The 18,928-nt window shown below is 44.2% G+C and overlaps 2 protein-coding genes across 8 annotated transcripts in view; one reads left to right on the top strand and one right to left on the bottom strand.

The window, feature by feature from the left end:
* The window catches only part of ACP2 (acid phosphatase 2, lysosomal), a 69,713-nt gene that overhangs the window by 31,487 nt on the left and 19,298 nt on the right, over positions 1–18,928 (bottom strand). The gene's annotated exons all lie outside the window — the stretch shown is intronic.
* Positions 1–18,928, top strand: part of NR1H3 (nuclear receptor subfamily 1 group H member 3) — a 44,877-nt gene that overhangs the window by 7,547 nt on the left and 18,402 nt on the right. For 4 of the 7 annotated variants that reach the window (XM_083348803.1, XM_083348804.1, XM_083348798.1 and 1 more), the window contains exon 2: positions 18,369–18,599. In XM_083348803.1, coding sequence (XP_083204929.1) covers positions 18,485–18,599 — 115 coding nt within the window. In that variant the 5' untranslated portion in view covers positions 18,369–18,484. Of the gene's footprint in view, positions 1–752; positions 1,010–13,932; positions 14,026–18,368; positions 18,600–18,928 lie in introns of those variants that run through there. The other 3 variants (XM_083348799.1, XM_083348802.1, XM_083348801.1) reach the window with 3 other exon arrangements.

Below are 18,928 nucleotides of genomic sequence, written 5' to 3'. Positions count from 1 at the left end.
CATGGCTAGCTATAATAACTCTTTCCTCTAACGTATATTTTTAAATTTTAAATTAGTCATGTATTGACTAGGTAGTCCCAAATAATGTACAGTAGAAGAATCCAATATGAACGTAAATACTTCAGTTTGGGTTGTGGTAGTTTTGTGATGTTTTCCAAGTTACAGTATATAAAGTCATATGTAATTTTATATAACAGTTGTTTCCTTTGATTTGTATGACTTTAATCCATGTATTTTTAAACATTACCTATCCTCATTCTGTCCAATGTCTTCGTCTCATAGTCGTTAGAATACAATGCTGAACTTAAAAAATTAAATAGGTATTATTGCTTTGCATCCTTTGCCTGCTTTGCATTCAGTCTTTTGAATTCTTATATTACAGATAAAGTTTTCTAAATAAATTGTGGAGGTGAGAAATGCAGACTTTAGCTTCAGTCATTAGCTAAAAGTGATAAAAGCTAACCACCAACTTAAATTTTAATAGTGAATGGTTGAAATCAAGAGCTTTGCCCTTTGTATAGCTTTAAAGAGGCTACATAGCACAATCTATCATGCTATCAACTTTTACATGTCCCACAACAGATGAGACAAATGTGTAACATGTGCACCTAAATTTATATTGATCCAGGTTGCGATATTTTTCTAGCCTTTTCCTTGGGCTTTATGTCAGAAGCTAATCTTGGTCTGGCGATTAGCTACTTTTGCCACCCTCACCAGTTCCGTTGATGAAAGGCTTTCCTTCAAGGAAAGAGTACTGACGGGATTATTTTCCTGCCTGAAATTTCTGACAAAATTGAAGTCACAATTGCGTTTCCTGTTGTCTGTTCAAAGGTCATGCTGATAGTGGAACCACATTGGTACAAGGCTGTAATGGGAGCCAAGATCTGGGGGCTACTATAGTTCATTTTCATAAGTCCTATGGAGGCGTTCCCTTTGGGAGTCCTGAAACCCGTAAGCAGGACTGTATTGGAACAGGGGATGAGATGTGTGCCCCCCCCCCAGGTTTAAGGTAAACTATCAGGAAAAGTTTCCTTAATTTTTCCAAAATGTACTATTGCTATTGTTTCATGTTACAAGGTTTCTAATTTTAAAAGATTTGTTTTAAAATTGAAAAAAGGAAATTCCCTACTCAGCTTTTAGGAAACAAAGTAGCAACCCGTAGTTTAAGTGATTTTAACTTACTGGAGTACCATTAATTTACTGGAGAATGCATGATTAATGAAAATGCTGCAGTTGTGTTTTTCTTATATATTCTTAGTTTTAAACATTAGTTCGGAGGTTTGCTTTTTCTCCTCATTGCCAGTAAAATATTCCTGTTTCCTTCTATGAGAAATTAATTTAAGATTAGGGGAAAGGAACTTAAATGGCTATTAAGTTTATAGAAAAGTCTTTCACAATGTAATCCAGTTTCACTCTCATGTTAATTATAATGAGATGTGATATAAATAAGGAAAAGGGGGAGATGCAGGGAAAATAGGCACAGGAATTTGTTTTTACTTTGTTCTCATAAAAATAGGTAAATTGACATTAAACCTTCTCTCTCTCACACACACGCACATGCACACACACATACCTTATTCTGATATTCCTTTTTTTTGCACAAGACATGCATTCTATGAAATTTTATGTGTAAACAAAATGTTCACTTTTCCCTGTACTAGTTTCTTGGAATAGTATAACTTGGAAAGGTGTGTCTTGCTCTCCCAATCAGTAATTAGGGTGGACCAGCACCATCTTGTGATCTGCCAAGAGGATTGCATGAATTTTTGTAATTTGGGCTTTTTATGTGAGAACATTTTATTTATATGTCTAATTTTAACTGGAAAAGAATTTTATACAGAATTAAAAAATTACAGAAACATACCAAAACAGAAGAGAGAAAAATATATGAAAAGAAAAAAGTGAGTTAGTAAAAGACAAAGACAAATGTATAAAATAGTGACTTCATAGCTTTTTTGTAGCACTTTGTTGTTGTTGTTAGTTGCGAAGTCGTGTCCGACCCATCGCGACCCTATGGACAACGTTCCTCCAGGCCTTCCTGTCCTCTACCATCTTCTGGAGTCCATTTAAGCTCACGCCTACTGCTTCAGTGACTCCATCCAGCCACCTCATTCTCTGTCGTCCCCTTCTTCTATTGCCCTCAATCTTTCCCAGCATTAGGCTCTTCTCCAGTGAGTCCTCATTAGGTGGCCAAAGTATTTGAGTTTTAGCTTCAGGATATGGCCTTCTAAAGAGCAGTCAGGGTTGATCTCCTCTAGGACTGACCGGTTTGATCGCCTTGCAGTCCAAGGGACTCGCAGGAGTCTTCTCCAGCACCATAGTTCAAAGGCTTCAATTCTTTGGCGCTCAGCCTTTCTTATGGTCCAACTTTCACTGCTATACATTGCAACTGGGAAGACCATAGCCTTGACTATACACACCTTTGTTGACAGGGTGATGTCTCTGCTTTTTAGTGTGCTGTCTAGATTTGCCATGGCTTTCCTCCCAAGGAGCAAGCGTCTTTTCATTTCTTGGCTACAGTCCCCATCTGCAGTGATCTTGGAGCCCAGGAAAATAAAATCTGTCACTAACTCCATTTCTTCCCCATCTATTTGCCAGGAATTGAGAGGGCCAGATGCCATGATCTTGATTTTCTTAATGTTTAGTTTCAACCCAAGTTTTGCACTCTCCTTCTTCACTCGCAACAAGAGGCTCTTTAGTTCCTCTTCACTTTCTGCCATTAGAGTGGTATCATCTGCATATCTTAGGTTGTTGATGTTTCTTCCGGCAATCTTAATTCCAACTTTTGATTCATCTAGCCCTGCCTTTCTCATGATGTGCTCTGCATGTAAGTTAAATAGGCAAGGCGACAGTATACAGCCTTGCCGGACTCCTTTCCCAATTTTGAACCAATCAGTGGTTCCATGTCCAGTTCTCACTGTTGCTTCTTGGCCCGCATATAGGTTTCTCAAGAGACAAATAAGATGGCCTGTACGCCCATCTCTTTAAGGACTTGCCAGAGTTTGTTATGATCCACACAATCAAAGGCTTTAGCATAGTCAATGAAGCAAAAGTAGATGTTTTTCTGGAACTCTCTAGCTTTCTCCATGATCCAGTGTATATTAGCAATTTGATCTCTAGTTCCTCTGCCTCTTCGAAATCCTGCCTGTACTTCTGGTAGTTCTTGATCCACATACTGCTGGAGTCTAGCTTGTAGGATTTTAAGCATAACTTTACTAGCATGAGAAATGAGTGCAATGGTGCGATAGTTTGAACATTCTTTGGCACTGCCTTTCTTTGGAATTGGAATATAAACTGATCTTTTCCAATCCTGTGGCCACTGTTGAGTTTTCCAAATTTGCTGGCAAATTGAGTGTAGCACTTTTACTGCATCATCTTTTAAGATTTTGAATAGCTACTGTCACCTCCACTAGCTTTGTTGTTGCTCAGCTTTTCTAAGGCCCACTTCACTTCACATTCTAGGATGTCTGGCTCGAGGTCAGTGACCAACTCATTGTGATTATCAGGGACGTTAAGCTCATTCTTGTATAGTTCTTCTGTGTAATTTTGCCACCTCTTCTTAATCTCTTCTGCCTCTGTTAGGTCCCTGCCATTTTGGTCCTTTATCATGCCCATTTTTGCATGAAACGTTCCCTTCATCTCTCCAATTTTCTTGAAAAGATCTCTGGTCCTCCCTATTCTATTGTTTTCTTCTATTTCTTTGCATTGTTCATTTAAGAAGGCATTCTTATCTCTTCTAGCTATTCTTTGGAATTCTGCATTTAATTGGTCATAGCTTTCTTTTTCTCCCTTGCCTTTCGCTTCCCTCCTTTCCTCAGCTATTTGCAAAGCTTTCTCAGACAGCCATTTTGCTTTCTTGCATTTCTTTTTCTTTGGGATGGTTTTGGTTGCTACCTGTTGTACAATGTTGCGAACCTCTGTCCATAGTTCTTCAGGCACTCTGTCTATCAGATCTAATTCCTTAAATCTATTTGTCACCTCTACTGTATATTGAACAGGGATATGTTTTAATTCATACCTGACTGGCCTAGCGCTTTTCCCTACTTTCTTTAATTTAAGCCTAAACTTTGCAACAAGAAGCTCATGGTCTGAGCCACAGTCAGCTCCTGGTCTTGTTTTTACTGACTGTATAGAGCTTCTCCATCTTTGGCTGCAGAGCATATAGTCAATCTGATTTCTGTGTTGACCGTCTGGTGATGTCCATGTGTAAAGCCGTCTCTTGGGTTGTTGGAAAAGAGTGTTTGCTATGACCATCGTATTCTCTTGACAAAATTCTATCAGCCTGTGCCCTGCTTCATTTTGTACTCCAAGGCCAAACTTGCCTGTTATTCCAGTTATCTTTTGGCTTCCTACTTTAGCATTCCAATCTCCCATGATGATAAGGACATCATATTTGGGTGTTAGTTCTATAAGGTGCTGTAGGGCTTTATAGAACCAGTCAATTTCATCCTCTTCAGCACTGGTGGTTGGGGCATAGACTTGGAGTACTGTGATATTGAATGGTTTGCCTTGGATTCGAACTCTTTACAGCATCGGACTTTCCTTTCACCACCAGACATATCCACAGCTGAGCGTCCTTTCGGCTTTGGCCCAGTCGCTTCATTCTTTCTGGCGCTACTAGTACTAGCCCTCTGCTCTTCCCCAGTAGCATATTGGACGCCTTCCGACCTGAGGGGCTCATCTTCCAGCGTCATATCGTTTTGCCTTTTGGTACTGTCCATAGGGTTTTCATGGAAAAGATACTGGAGTGGGTTGCCATTTCCTCCTCCAGTGGATCACGTTTTGTCAGAACTCTCTGCTATGACCTTTCCATCTTGGGTGGCCCTGCATGGCATAGCTCATAGCTTCATTGAATTACGCAAGCCCCTTCACCACGACAAGGCAGTAATCCATGAAGGGGTTTGTAAGAATAGGTTTAAAAAAATAGATGGAAATATTATGTAAGATTATTTTTAATTTGACTAATGCTTAAGTATTTTTGTTCACTTTGGAACCTTTTTATCTCAGGGTGGCTCCAACAGGAAAGACACTAGCATTGCCCTGTGGTCCTCCAAAATTCTATATTTTCCTCTATAAACTTTTCTCTATGGAGTCTTTTTATTAAAAAAAAAATGCTGTTTGGTTTTAACAGCACTATATTTTTATGTCTTTTGGCATTGAAAGTCTTGCACATGATTACTAAAAGTTAGAAAGGCATTTTTACCTTTCTTTTCAGAAAGTAAGTCTGATTGTATTTATACTTTGTGAGATTGCTGTGTCTCCCAAAGGAAGGAGAGCTGATTTTCTTAGAGACATATCTTAGCTCGCCGGTGATGATACAATATAACTTTTTTTCTTTTTATAATTTTATTTTTTCTTTGACTTGCCAGCATGCTGGCTGGGGAATTCTGGGAACTGAAGGACATGCATCTTAAAGTTCCCAAGGTTGAGAAACACTGCTTTGGGGAAGAGAAGATCTACCTCTTTGTATTGCAATTTTTGTTGTGAAAATCTATGTGAAATTCCTGGAAAATAATTACATTTATCTGGGAATAGAAACAGACATCATGAAATATAAATGAGCTCTAGAGTGAAAAGAAATATGAAAAAATGAAAAAAAAACCACACCAATCTTATCATTTTCTCTGCGAGGAACAAGAGTCATTTTGGTCTTTACTCCTCTCCTATGAGGATAAGCTGATGTACAGCCTTCATAGTTTAGTGAGATTTCAAACCCACATCACCCCTAATTCAGTGTTCTGTTGTTTATGCATAGTGACAATTTCCTACCCACAGCATTGCAAAGGGAAGTTCTGAGTGGTCTGACAGTATCTACTGTGTCGTCTCCTTAAATGTTTTAGTGTTGGAATTGCCTTAGAATGCTAAATAATTTTAGCGTTTTATGTATTATACGTGTGTTCTTAGGAACTGTCTGAACCTATTGGCCTGGAAGGCACATGCATTTAGTAAATAATACACAAAATGAGGCGGCCAGTGGAAAGAGGATGGTTTTATAATTGTAAACATTGTACACAATTCTTCCAGGTGACACATAAAGTGGGTTGTTTAATATTAGAAGATATTTTATTTCCAGATTTATCTTTCATCCAAAACGCTTTCACTCTATTTTTAAATCATAAAAGGGAAAAACAAATTACTCATGCTAATTGGAGATGCATAATCTGGCATCTCCAGTCTATGAGCAATACATAAATGTCTTGGGTGCAGTAACTCAAAAAGTTGCAATCAACTTATATTTTCGTATAACAGAAGAGGAACTAATTAAATACATTATGAGTGGATATTTTAATTAACTTTGCTTAATGTATTTCAATACATTGAAATGCAAAGGAATTAAAAACTAATTCATTTTTTGTCATGGCTTCTCCTACCACATTTGGTCTATAGCAGCACTTAAAAGGCAGGTATATCCCAGCCCAGAAAGAATTGGATCCCATGTTCTAAATACTGATCAATGTAGAGGGTTACGATTATCTCCGAACAAATGAGAAAAAGTCCACTAGCAAGATCAAGAGGAAGAGCTAAGAGACAATACTGTGAGAACATTTAGCTTCCCTATAGCAGATTTTTAGAGGAAGTAAATAAACCTTTTAAGAAGCATATGTAAAATATTGCTGATTGGTACAAAAATAAGAGGAATTGACCAGTGCAAAAAGTCAGGCAGGCGCCAGCCTGTTGGGGGGGGGGAAGTGAGTAGTTTTATCAACTATTATGTAATTTTAGTTTTGTAATTTCTTTACAAAGAAATTGCATTTATCTTCATAAATGTATTGATAAATTATCTCTTAACTGGGGAACTGTGATTTATGTTTTTAAATCTGACTCATCCTGATGCCTTCTTATTGTGATTTACTATAGCTCTGAACCTTAGCCAGCATTTAACAATGTGTTGAATACGGCCATATCATATTTAAGTTGTAAATACTGTATCTGGACCATGGGTAGATGACAGGAGAGAGCTAGAGAAAACATCTCCTTAAAGAGCACAGTGGGAGAATAGGGTAGGCTAAGTTTTATATTTTTTTAACTAGGGCAATACAATGAAATATTGGATTCTGCCTTGTACTTTGACAGAAAATGATCTGGTAGGATAAATGTCTGCTTACCAGAACCAGGACTTATCCTTCACCAGTGTTTTATTTGGTTGTCCAGTGCATTTATATATATACATATACATATACATATACATATACATATACATATACATATACATATACATATACATATACATATACATATATATATATATATATATATATATATATATATATATATATATATATATATATATATGTCATATGCATTTCGGACTCATTAGAGTTAACATATGACACATATTTCTCCCCTTGCAAAAAGGCTAACAAAGCGAGACAGAACCTGTGGCTCAAGAAGTAAAAACACTGCCTAACGTGCAAGCAGCCCAGGTTCGAATCTCAGAAGGGTATGACTGACTGATGAGGACTAATGAGTCCGAAATGCATTTCAGCCTCCCTAAATTCTTTGTTAGTAATTTAAACATATATATATATATATATATATATATATATATATATATATATATATATATATCATATATATATACCATATATATATGTGTGTGTGTGTGTGTGTGTGTGTGTAAATTACTAACAAAGAATTAAAGGGAAACTGAAATGCATTTCTGACTCTTTAGTCTTCATCAGTCAGCTATACCCTTCTGAGATTCGAACCTGGGCTGATTGCATATTAGGCAGTGTTATTTGCCTCTTAAGCCACAAGGTCTCTCTCGCTCTGTTAGCTTTTTTTTTTTTGATGAAGACTAAAGAGTCAGAAATGCATTTCAGTTTCCCTTTAATTCTTTGTTAGTAATTTACACAAATATATGAACTGTCCGGTGTGACTACAGCCTGTTCGATGGCCTTCAAGATAGGCTGAAAACAGGAAATAAAGATTTGCCCCATGTTTGGGGCCTAGCAAGGTAATCTAAATAGTTAACATTTTATATATATATATATATATATATATATATATATATATATGCATAATAGTGTAATTAAAGTTTTTTTTTGCCGGCTCCGAAGATGGCGGACGCGCTGGGGAGAGCTCCGTAGCCCCCAACAGTAAGGCGTCCCCCCAGGAGCCCCCCAGGGACGTCAATGGACCCCTGGGGTGGGGCAAAAATTTCGGGCAAATGAGCTGGGTAATTATGCCGCCCGCTGCCTCCCGAAACAACTGCAGGGGTGCCAGGACATCCCTGCCCCGCCGCCTGGGCCGCTGGCGACCGTTATAAACGGAGCCAGCACCCTCCGCCCTGCCTCTGCCGCTTGTCAACTGCTGAGCAAGGGCGGCGCCTCCGCCGATCAGCTGTGCGGCGGAGGCCCCGGCGGAAGGATGGCAGCGGCTGCGGCGACGATTTTCAAGCCCCCAGGCTGGTCGTTGATCCAGGGAGCCTGGCAACGGCGATGGCGGTGGCAGCGGGGCGGCTCCAGGCCCCCCCCTGGCCATCCAGGAGGGGCCGGAGGCTCTGCTCTGCCCCGGCCCCCCCATCGGCTCCCGGGTGACGGCGGCGTCTCCAGGTTATCAGCGGAGACGCCGCGGACCAGCTGGACCAGCTGGGTGGCGGAGGCGGAGGCATCGGCGGTGCCGGAGGTGAGAGACCCGCCCCTGGACCACGACAGCCGTCGCAGCCATCCAGGAGGGGCCGGAGGCTCTGCTCTGCCCCGGCCCCCTGACCGGCTCCCGGGGACGGCGGCGTCACCGGACTATCCACGGAGACGCCGCGGACCAGCTGGACCAGCTGGGTGGCGGAGGCGGCGGCATCGGCGTCGAGAGGCCCGCCCCTGGACCACGACAGCCCTGGACCACGGCAGCCCTCGCAGCCATACAGGAGGGGCTGAAGGCTCTGCTCTGCCCCTGACCGGCTCCCGGGTGGCGGCGGCATCTTCGGCGGTGAGAGCCCAGCGAGCCCTGGTCTGCGGTCTCCTCCGATGCCGATCACCGGGCAAGGGCGGCGTCTCCACAGATCAGCTGTGCGGCGGAGGCGCCGCCAACGAAACCAACAGCAGCTGCAACGGGCAGCGGCGGCGTCTCCGAGGATCAGAGGAGGCGCCGCGGATCAGCTGGGCGGTGGAAGAGGCGGCAGCGAAGACGACCGCGGCCGGGACTGCTTCTCCAGGCCTAGTCGTTCGCCACCCAGGGGCCTTGACAGCGGCGGTAGCACGGAGGGCGTGGCATCTTCGACCCGCCCCCTGTACCGCTACGGCCGTTGCAACAATCCTCAAGGAGACGCCGCAGACCAGCTTTACAACGGTAGCGGCAGCAACGAAGACATGGGCGGTGAGGCAGCTGCTCTGGGCCCTGGTCGCCCGTCCTCCGAGGGGCCTTGACAGAGGCCCTGACAGAGACGCCAGTAACAGCGGTGCGTCATCTCGAACACCGTGGGCTGCCCCTGTACGGCGGTGCCTCCGAAAGATTCACACCAAAGGAGACGCTGGACAATGGAGGCGACGGCCCGAGACACCTCCTCGAGACACCTTGATCGGAGACGGCAACACCAGGGGCATGACACCAGGGACTCCCGTACCTCTGGGAGGCCACGCTCTGGACGGTCCTCAACCAATAGGGGCCATGGAACTGCGGCCGGGAACAACGCCCAGAGGATCAGGGAGGGAACTGTTTGGGGCGGCTGAACCACCGGAGCTGACGCCAATTAATGGATCCCTCCATCCTGCCTTCTGCCCACTCTCACCCATCTTTGCCCATTCTCTCCCCACAGGACATAACGGGCCTGGGTGCTAGCCACAGTGGCAGAGTGGCTGGGCCTTACACCTGCTACCCCATAGAGGTGAGAGCTCTATGGGGTATGCCTCACCCAGAGTACGTTCTGGACCACCTCCGGAAGCAGAGACACAACCCATCGTGAGAGGATGAGAAGTGGCCTGCTTCTGGGGGTTCGCCCGGCCAAGTGGCAGTGGCAGGGCGACGATCCAGATACGCACCTACCCGACTCGACCCTCCTGCAAATTCACCATCCAGGGGACAGCCTTCCCGGAACCACCTGTGACTATGCTCGTTCAATACTCTAGCATAGCACTGCACGCCCTCAGGGGTTCCCCACTCTCCTGGGTGCGACCCGCCTGCATCACATCCAATCTTGATGACGGGCCCAACCACTGGGCCTCTGAGAGATGGCCAGGCAGGGTCAGGGGCCTCCAGCATAAGCCCAACAAGAGGCCCCTGATTAAGTTCTTAGTTAAGTTTTTTGTGGGGTTAGGGAGGGGGGAGGGAGAAGACTATGGTTGCGCGGGAAAGGCACGCCTTCCAGCCACCATAACGCATGCCAGGCCCACGGCCGTTCGCGACGGCGTACAACGAGGACCAGTCGCCGATAACACCCAGTGGCGTACTGACAAACGTCCCATCCCTACTATGGTGGGGAATGGCAGAAGGTGCACAGACAGAGGGCCGTATCGTCACCGGGAGTGTCATCTCCGCCCTGTACAGGCGGTGAGACGCTCCGACCCTCTGTTCTCCCCCGGAGGACCCGGGAGCAAAGGTGCGCACCCTCCCATGCTAAGGCTGGTCTACCTGAATGCAAGGTCCGCAGCTAACAAAGCTCACCTCATTCGTGACCTAGTGGAGAGTGAGCATGCGGACCTGGCCTGCATCACGGAAACCTGGCTGGGCCCAGAGGGGGGTGTTCCTCTGGTTGACCTCTGCCCGCCAGGTTTCCAGGTACTGCACCAGCCCCGGGCTCATGGGAGGGGCGGGGGAGTGGCAGTTATCATCAGGGAATCCCTTAGCCCGCGAGAGACCACCGTCCCTCAGATGGTCGGGTGTGAGTCTCTCCTACTGAGATTCGGCCCAGGGGCGCAGTTGGGTCTGCTGCTGGCGTACCTACCACCTAATCGTGCAGCGGCGGCCCTACCCGAGCTACTCGATGTCCTCTCAGGGTTGGTGGTTGAATTCCCAAGACTCATGGTCTTGGGCGACTTTAATCTACCGTCCCTGGGAGGATCGTCCGAACTGGCTCGGGAGTTCATGGCTTCCATGACGGCCATGGACCTGTTGCAAATAATTTCTGGGCCGACTCATGAGAGAGGCCACAACCCAGACTTGATGTTCTTGTCTGGACGGTGGCGTGATGATGTCGGTGGGGGTGCCACAACTATTACGCCCCTGTCATGGACCGATCACCACCTCCTGCGGCTAGACTTCCCCCTTGCCACCCCCCACCGTGGGTGCACGGTGCCAGTCAGATGGTACCGCCCTAGGCGCCTAATGGACCCTGATAAGTTCCAGGCAGCGCTTAGGGACTCGCATGCACCCCCTGCTCACAGCTCGGCGGAAGCCTTAGTGGAAGCCTGGGAAAAGGCAGCCACGGAGGCTCTGGACCGAGTTGTACCCTTGCGGCCTCTGACCCGGCGCAGATCCCAGCGAGCCCCATGGTTCACCGAGGAGCTCCGGGAGATGAAGCGTCGGAGACGGGGCCTAGAGAGCCGTTGGAGGTCCAGTCGATCCGAATCCGACCGATTGCGACTAAGAATCCTCACCAGGTCTTATCTCGCTGCGATAAGGGTGGCAAAATCCAACTACTTTTCCACCCTCATCGCGTCCACAGATAATCGCCCGGCTGCCTTGTTCAGGGTGACTCGCTCCCTATTAAACCAAGAGGTGAGGGGGGAACCCTTGCAGGGTCGAGCCGAGGAATTTGGTCAATATCTGCTGGATAAAATCGCTCGGATTCGAACTGGTCTGGACTCCAACTGGGCTGAGATGGAAGAACAAGACATGGACAGTCTTGTCGACGTCATTTGGGAAGAATTTGATCCTGTAACTCCTAAGGAAGTGGACAGGATTATGAGAAGGTTGAGCTCCTCCACATGCTTACTGGACCCGTGCCCTTCCTGGCTGGCCTATGCAGCTCGAGAGGCGACACGAGGCTGGTTCCTAGCGGTCATCTCTGCTTCTCTGAGTGAGGGTCACTTCCCCACCGCCTTGAAGGAGGCGGTGGTGAGACCTCTCCTCAAGAAGCCCACCTTGGACCCATCCTCTTTGAATAACTTTCGTCCAGTCTCCAATCTTCGCTTCCTTGCGAAGGTTGTTGAGAGCGCGGTGGCGCACCAACTTCCTCAGATCCTGGATGAAGCGGTTTATCTAGACCCGTACCAATCGGGTTTCAGGCCGGGCTACAGCACGGAGACGGCATTGGTCGCTCTGATGAATGATCTCTGGAGAGCCCGGGACAGGGGCCATTCCTCTGTCCTAGTCTTATTAGACCTCTCGGCGGCTTTCGATACCATCGACCATGGTATCTTGCTGCGACGCCTCAGGGGACTGGGAGTGGGAGGCACGGTTCTGCGTTTGTTCTCCTCCTTTCTCCAGGGTCGCTCGCAGTCGGTGCTGACAGGGGGACAGAGGTCGACCCCGAGGCCTCTCGCTTGCGGAGTCCCTCAGGGGTCGGTCCTCTCGCCTCTCCTGTTCAACATCTACATGAAACCGCTGGGTGAGATCATTCGCAGTTTTGGAGTAGGGTACCATCAGTATGCTGATGACACCCAGCTTTTTATCTCAACTCCTAACAATATCAGTGATGTCCTAGACGTGATGTCCCGCTGCCTGAAAGCGGTCCGGGAATGGATGGGGAGAAACAGGCTTCAACTGAACCCGGACAAGACTGAATGGCTGTACGTACCGGCAAGCCAGGAGATTCAGAACGTCCCACTGCTTAACATTGGGGACAAGTTACTTCCCCCTGCTGATAGGGCCCGCAACCTGGGTGTCCTCCTAGACTCGCAGCTCTCCCTGGAAGACCACATTGGAGCTGTGACCAAGGGGGCCTTCTCCCGGGTTCGACTAGTTCGCCAACTACGGCCTTATCTAGACCTGGATTCCTTACGTACAGTCACCCATGCCCTTGTGACATCTCGCCTAGACTATTGTAACGCTCTCTACATGGGGCTGCCCTTGAGATCCACTCGGAAGCTTCAACTGGTGCAAAGTGCGGCGGCACGGACACTCTTGGGAGCCTCCCGATACTCCCATATCACACCTCTCCTCCGTGCGCTGCACTGGCTTCCGGTTGCCTTCCGTGTGAAGTTCAAGGTGCTAACAATGACATTCAAAGCCCTACATGGCATGGGTCCGGACTACCTACGGGAGCACCTTCTGCCGATGTCAGCACCCCACCGTCCTGTGCGCTCCCACAGAGAGGGCCTCCTCAGGGTGCCACCGCTCAAGGAATGTCGGCTGGTGGCCCCCAGGGGGAGGGCATTCTCAGTGGGTGCGCCAGCCCTCTGGAACACCTTACCTACCGAAATCCGGATGGCCCCTGACCTCCGTACCTTCCGTCGCGACTTAAAAACTTTTTTGTTCCAGCAGGCTGGCCTGGCATGATAGCGTTAATTGGGGTCCCAGTTTGTGTTCATTAGTGTTTCTTATTATTTTATTGTTCGGTCTGTATTCTTCGTCCTTCCTCTGTACACCGCCCCGAGTCCCTCGGGAGAAGGGCGGTTTATAAAAACTAATAAATAAATAAATAAATAAATAAAGTTGTTTCAGGAGGAAAGAGCTGAACCATTGTTCTGATAGATAAGGGAGATGCCTGTTTATAATTATGAGTGCAAATGGTGGCTATGGGACAATATAATTTGAGTTATTTGGTTTGTTTTAATAACAGCACTTCAGATCTGAAGGAGCAGGAGAAGTTGGACTTAGGACATTTGGTTGCTGAGTTGTTCAGCTGATTCTACATAGGGCAGGGGTAAGTCCTGGTGCCAACGTATCTTGGAAATACTTGGTGCCAGAACTGACACATGAATGTGACCACAGCCCAGGGAATTTTATGCTTTCATTAGCCTTTCACCTACATTTACTTCCCCATGGGGTTTGCAGTTGTTCTCATTGCATCTTTTAAAAGAAGGATTGGCTAATAATCTATTGTTTTCATTTGGAACTGGCACTAACAACAACTGACAGGACAACACACAAGTTTCCAGCATATAGATATTATTAACTGGATCATTTGAACAAAGCAATTTAAATTGGGTAGGCATAATTCTATTTCTAAACCTCTCTTCTTTTCACCTTTCACTTTGATTGTTAAACATTTAATGAGTTTTCATAATATTTTCAGGAAAGAATTTATTTTCACAGTATCGTTAAAGCAAATTCTATTTTAGATTTTGTAGAAAGCAAGAGTCTGGTTGTGCTTAATAAGAGGTAGGACATGAGATAAAAGTCATTTTCCTCCAGCTTCTGAACTCTTATTGTTTGATTCTCTAGAAAGGGACCTGGCTGATCTGCTGAATATTTTTTAATTAACACTGAGGGATCTAATGGATACTGGTTAGTCTGTTACTTGATACAAAATGTATAAAAGAGGTCTTGAATATCTTGCAAACATTTGAAATCTTAAAACAGTGTTTAACTTTTGGTTGTTGAAAAAAAGCTATGTTAGATTAAAGTAATTGTATGTAAGCAACTTGATAGTTTTTACAATATAAGTGATCCTCAAAAAACTTGCTTACATGATCTATCCAAAACCTATAAATTTCTGACAAAAGAAAATGTTATAATATTTTATAACAATTTGTTTCCAGTGGTCTTAAGATCTTTCCAACTATATTCAGATTCTGAATTTCCCAGACTTCTCAGAATATAGCAATAAAACTCTGGATTTATTAATAATACATGAAAAAATGCTTCAAATGTTGATTCCATAGTTCCAGTCTAATTTTAATTCATTTTGGCACTAGCCAATCATCAGCATATGCGGATATCTTATGCATTCAGTCCCTGTATCGGTGAGTGGAAGAACATATACTGCATACATCAATACAGCCTTCAGCATGTAGAATTGGCCTATTCTGTGTGCTTATCTTGAATAGGGATCTTTAAGGTTCCATACATAGATACATGGGTGAGAGAGATAAGAATCAGAAAATTCAGATATCACCTACCCCAACATCATTTCAAAAGGCTGTGAAATACCTTTTCTTTAAATCCTTTAAGATTGAATTCTCCATGATTGAGATTAGAGAGTTGGTACCTATGTTGATTAATTGTTTTATATTTTTATTTTCATGGTTTTATTTATATTGTAAGCTATTGGGAATTGGTTTCTGATTATGATATAATAAAACAAATAATTAGAAGATGAAGATTATTCTGACTTCATTGTTGTTTCCCATTGAAACATCACTGCAGATTTTCTTTAGTTTTGCTAATTCTCCAACATACATTCTTCCTTTGAAAATATTTCATGCTATAATGATCCCTTATATTTTTTAATACAATACAGTCTTTGATTTCAAAGTTTACCATAGTCATGAACATTCCCAATTGGGAACTTTTTACTAGAGAATCATTATGTGCCTGAAACTGCTTACGGATCCATATGTAAAAGTAATATGTGGTATTTAGCTTCCCAGTGAACAAATCAGTAAAAGGCATATAGCTCACACCCAATTATATACTGTATATCAAATCTTAAACATAGGGATTGGGTTTCTGGTTTCGGCAGGAATTTCGGAGTTTTCTTCATGCATTGAGTATGTATTTTTTGTTTTAAAATAGGGGGAAGCTGCAAATGTACTTTTTTTGGCAACTGTATTGCTATAATTCAGTGGTGTAGTTTATAATTGGAAGAGGCAATGGATGAGGGGTTTGTTTTTGGTTCCAGGAGCATCACGAATATGTTGAGCTTGATGGTACTGATCTCCACATTATTTAGCTCTCTTTCTTCACTACCAGATTTGTCTCTCCCTCGTCATATATATCATTTCTCTACAGCTCGAGAAAAGTGGGGAATAGTGTTAGAGTGGATCTACAGTATGCAAAGTGCATTAATTCTTGTTAATAAGAACTATCTAATTGACAGTGAGACTGATGTTTAAATGGATCTGTATCTCAGTAAAGGAAAATAAAATCCGACATGGTTGCTCTGTGACAGGAGTGTCAAACTCAATTTCATTGAGGGCCGCATCAGCATTGTGGTTGCCCTCAAAGGGCCAGGTGGGTGTGGCCTGGGTGGGCGTGGCCTACTGTATGGGCATGGCTAAAGTGCGTATGGCCTACTGGGTAGGCGTGGGCAGCTCTACATCATTCGCATCAAGGCTACCTAAGGGGGCCTGGGCAGGAGTGGGACAGATCTGAGGGTCTCCGGCAGAAGGAGGGTCTCTGGGCCAGGGCCAAGGCAGTGGGGGCCGTTCCCTCACTGTTTCCAGGATGGCTTCGCGGGCCACATGAAACCACTTCGCGGGCCGAATCCGGCCCCCGGGCCTTGTGTTTGACATGTCTGCTCTATGATGACCAAAAGGTGTAGGAAGTGCCTGGGTATTGCAGTAGGTACAATACTGTTTTTATTTTATTTAAGGTTCATGAAATAGCAGTGAATGAACCAAGAAAGAGAGCCAGGCAAGATGACTGGGAAGTAAACACACAGATGAGATTACCTAGTTATTGCAAGCGTTTAAAATGGAATTCAGAAGCATTTTTAAAAAGAAACTATTATCAACGAGTTATCAGGTTCATTGCAAGGGAACAGAGAAGAGTGATGCTCACTTCTGACTGTTGTTTGTCTTCTTCAGAGATGCACTACAACTTCCCCAGTTCTAAATGCCAATATCACTTTTTCCTAGTCAAAAATTGTGTTAAGTAATAAGTTTCACTTTTGCTGCCTGCTTTGGCCTCTGCATGTGATGACATGTCAGTTTTGAAATTCCCTTAGTCAAGCATCCATATCCTTTTTTTTTGGCTCCAGCTGCCTGGTACTACACCCTGTTTCCTGGCATATTCTATCCTTCAGTACTACTTTGAAGCAGTATTGCTTAATTACTGAGCTGACAGCAGCAAAAGACCAAATTGAATGTTTTTTTCAGATATCTAGGTGGGGCGATTCAATCTTTTCCCCCTTTAATATATTTAGATCTTCTTTGAATTTTTTTTGTTTTAAATAAGGAAGTTTGGTTAAATATATCTCACATAACCATTCAGCAAATGTTCTCTAAGGTAGATTTTCTACTGAGGTACTGTAACTTTTCATTAAATCTGAGTTTTGCTAGAATGGAAATTACCACAGTGAAGTTTTAGTTTGGTGTGTAAGGAAACCACCACAATCAGGCACACTGCTGCAAACCAAGTGAATTCCTTTCAATGCTTCTAAGGCAGGGGTGTCAAACTCAATTTAATTGAGGGCCGCATCAGAATTGCGGTTGCCCTCAGGGGGCCGGGTGGGCGTGGCCTACTGGGTGAGCATGGCTAGAGTGCGTATGGCCTACTGGGTGGGCGTGGCCAGCTCTACATCGTTCGCATCAAGGGTGCCTATGGGGGCCTGGGCAGGATTGGGACAGATCTGAGGGTCTCTGGCAGAAGGAGGGTCTCTGGCCAGGGCCAAGGCAGTGGGGGGTGTTCCCTCACTGTTTTCAGGATGGTTTCGTGGGCCACATGAAACCACTTCACGGGCCGGATCCGGCCCCTGGGCCTTGTGTTTGACATGTCTGTTCTAAGGTCCTAAAAATGGTAATCAGAGCAACATACTTTACTGAGAATAGCTGAACCCAAAACTTTGATAAAGTGATAATAAAGATCTATTAGCTTTCAGGCAGCTAGGCTGTTTTCCTTCCTTCCTTCCTTCCTTCCTTCCTTCCTTCCTTCCTTCCTTCCTTCCTTCCTTCCTTCCTTCCCTTCGTTCCCACACTATAGTATTTCAGAGTCTTTATATCTTTTTGGCAGGAAGCTGCCTTAGGTTTGGATTATTTTTGAGGAATGATATGAAGTAGTTTTAAGGTTTTACTGTTTTATGACTTAGGTTTCCGATCTGCTTAAATATTAAAGAATATTTTTGGAGATATACAAGTAATGAAAAATAGATGCATGAATCAAAAGTGAAAATGCCTTCTTGGGGAATTCGACTGGCTTCTTCACCTTTTGTCCAACTTTCCCAAAGTGATATTTTTCAGATCTACTGGAAATACAATTCCCAATATTACCCATCAATACAGCACAACACATTTGGAGGGCATCAAGTTGGAGAATGCTGCTTAAGATAATCTGGTTATGACAGCCCTGGACAAGCTAGGATGTAGCACTATGTATACCCTCTTCAGCTGCTGTTTGAAAAATTGCTTGTAAACCAACAAATAATTAAAATGCTATTTCTATTATAAGTATGAGTATTATATTATGGCTAAAAATAATATTTAATTTCTAACAGAAAAAATGAGTTTTATTGAAAAGAAGTGTTTTCTAGTTAAAGGAGAAAAACTAGAGTTCTTTGAGGTTGAATAATTGTAGATGGCAGCAGCCTGGATGGATACTGTTGTGGGTGGTAGTTTGGAAACAGAAGACTTCCATGTAACTTCAGGGATTCTGTTTTTCTTTTATTATAGGTTTTGGTTTTCTCCATTTTATGAAGTCATTGTAACACTGCATGCAAACACCCTGAGTATGGTCATAAATATACTTTAGGGATTACAAGAACGTGAGCCCCTGTAGAATAGCCACCATGGGTCCCACTCAGCTTGTCACACAGAACCATGGGAAGAAGACAAGCATTTTTAATATGGAAGAAAAAGTATTTGCACTTTTCCAGAACTCAGAGATTCCCTCTGGACCTATAGGTAAGACTACATTCTTGTTTTAATTCATAGCTTCAGAATGCAGAAAGAAATTATCTCTATGTTAAAACAAATCATGTGGTAGACGTATATGGTAGAATTCTATGTAGTACTATGGATTTCATTAAATTTTAAAACAGTTTTTGCACAATAAAAACAAAACAATCTCCCTTCAGTACATTACAATACATTATAGCATAATGGGGAAAACAATTATGGAACATGGTATGATATTGAGTATGGAATAACTCTTGGGTCTAGCTTTGAAAAAAGGTAAAGGAAAACCGTGGGAAGAAATGCAGAGAGAAATTCATGAGAAGGTCTCAAAAGCT

This window comes from Vipera ursinii (genome assembly GCF_947247035.1).
Source record: "Vipera ursinii genome assembly, chromosome: 1".
Lineage (NCBI taxonomy): Eukaryota > Metazoa > Chordata > Lepidosauria > Squamata > Viperidae > Vipera > Vipera ursinii.
The sequence above is the reverse complement of the archived record's forward strand: the minus strand, read 5'-3'. Positions and strand labels throughout refer to the sequence as shown.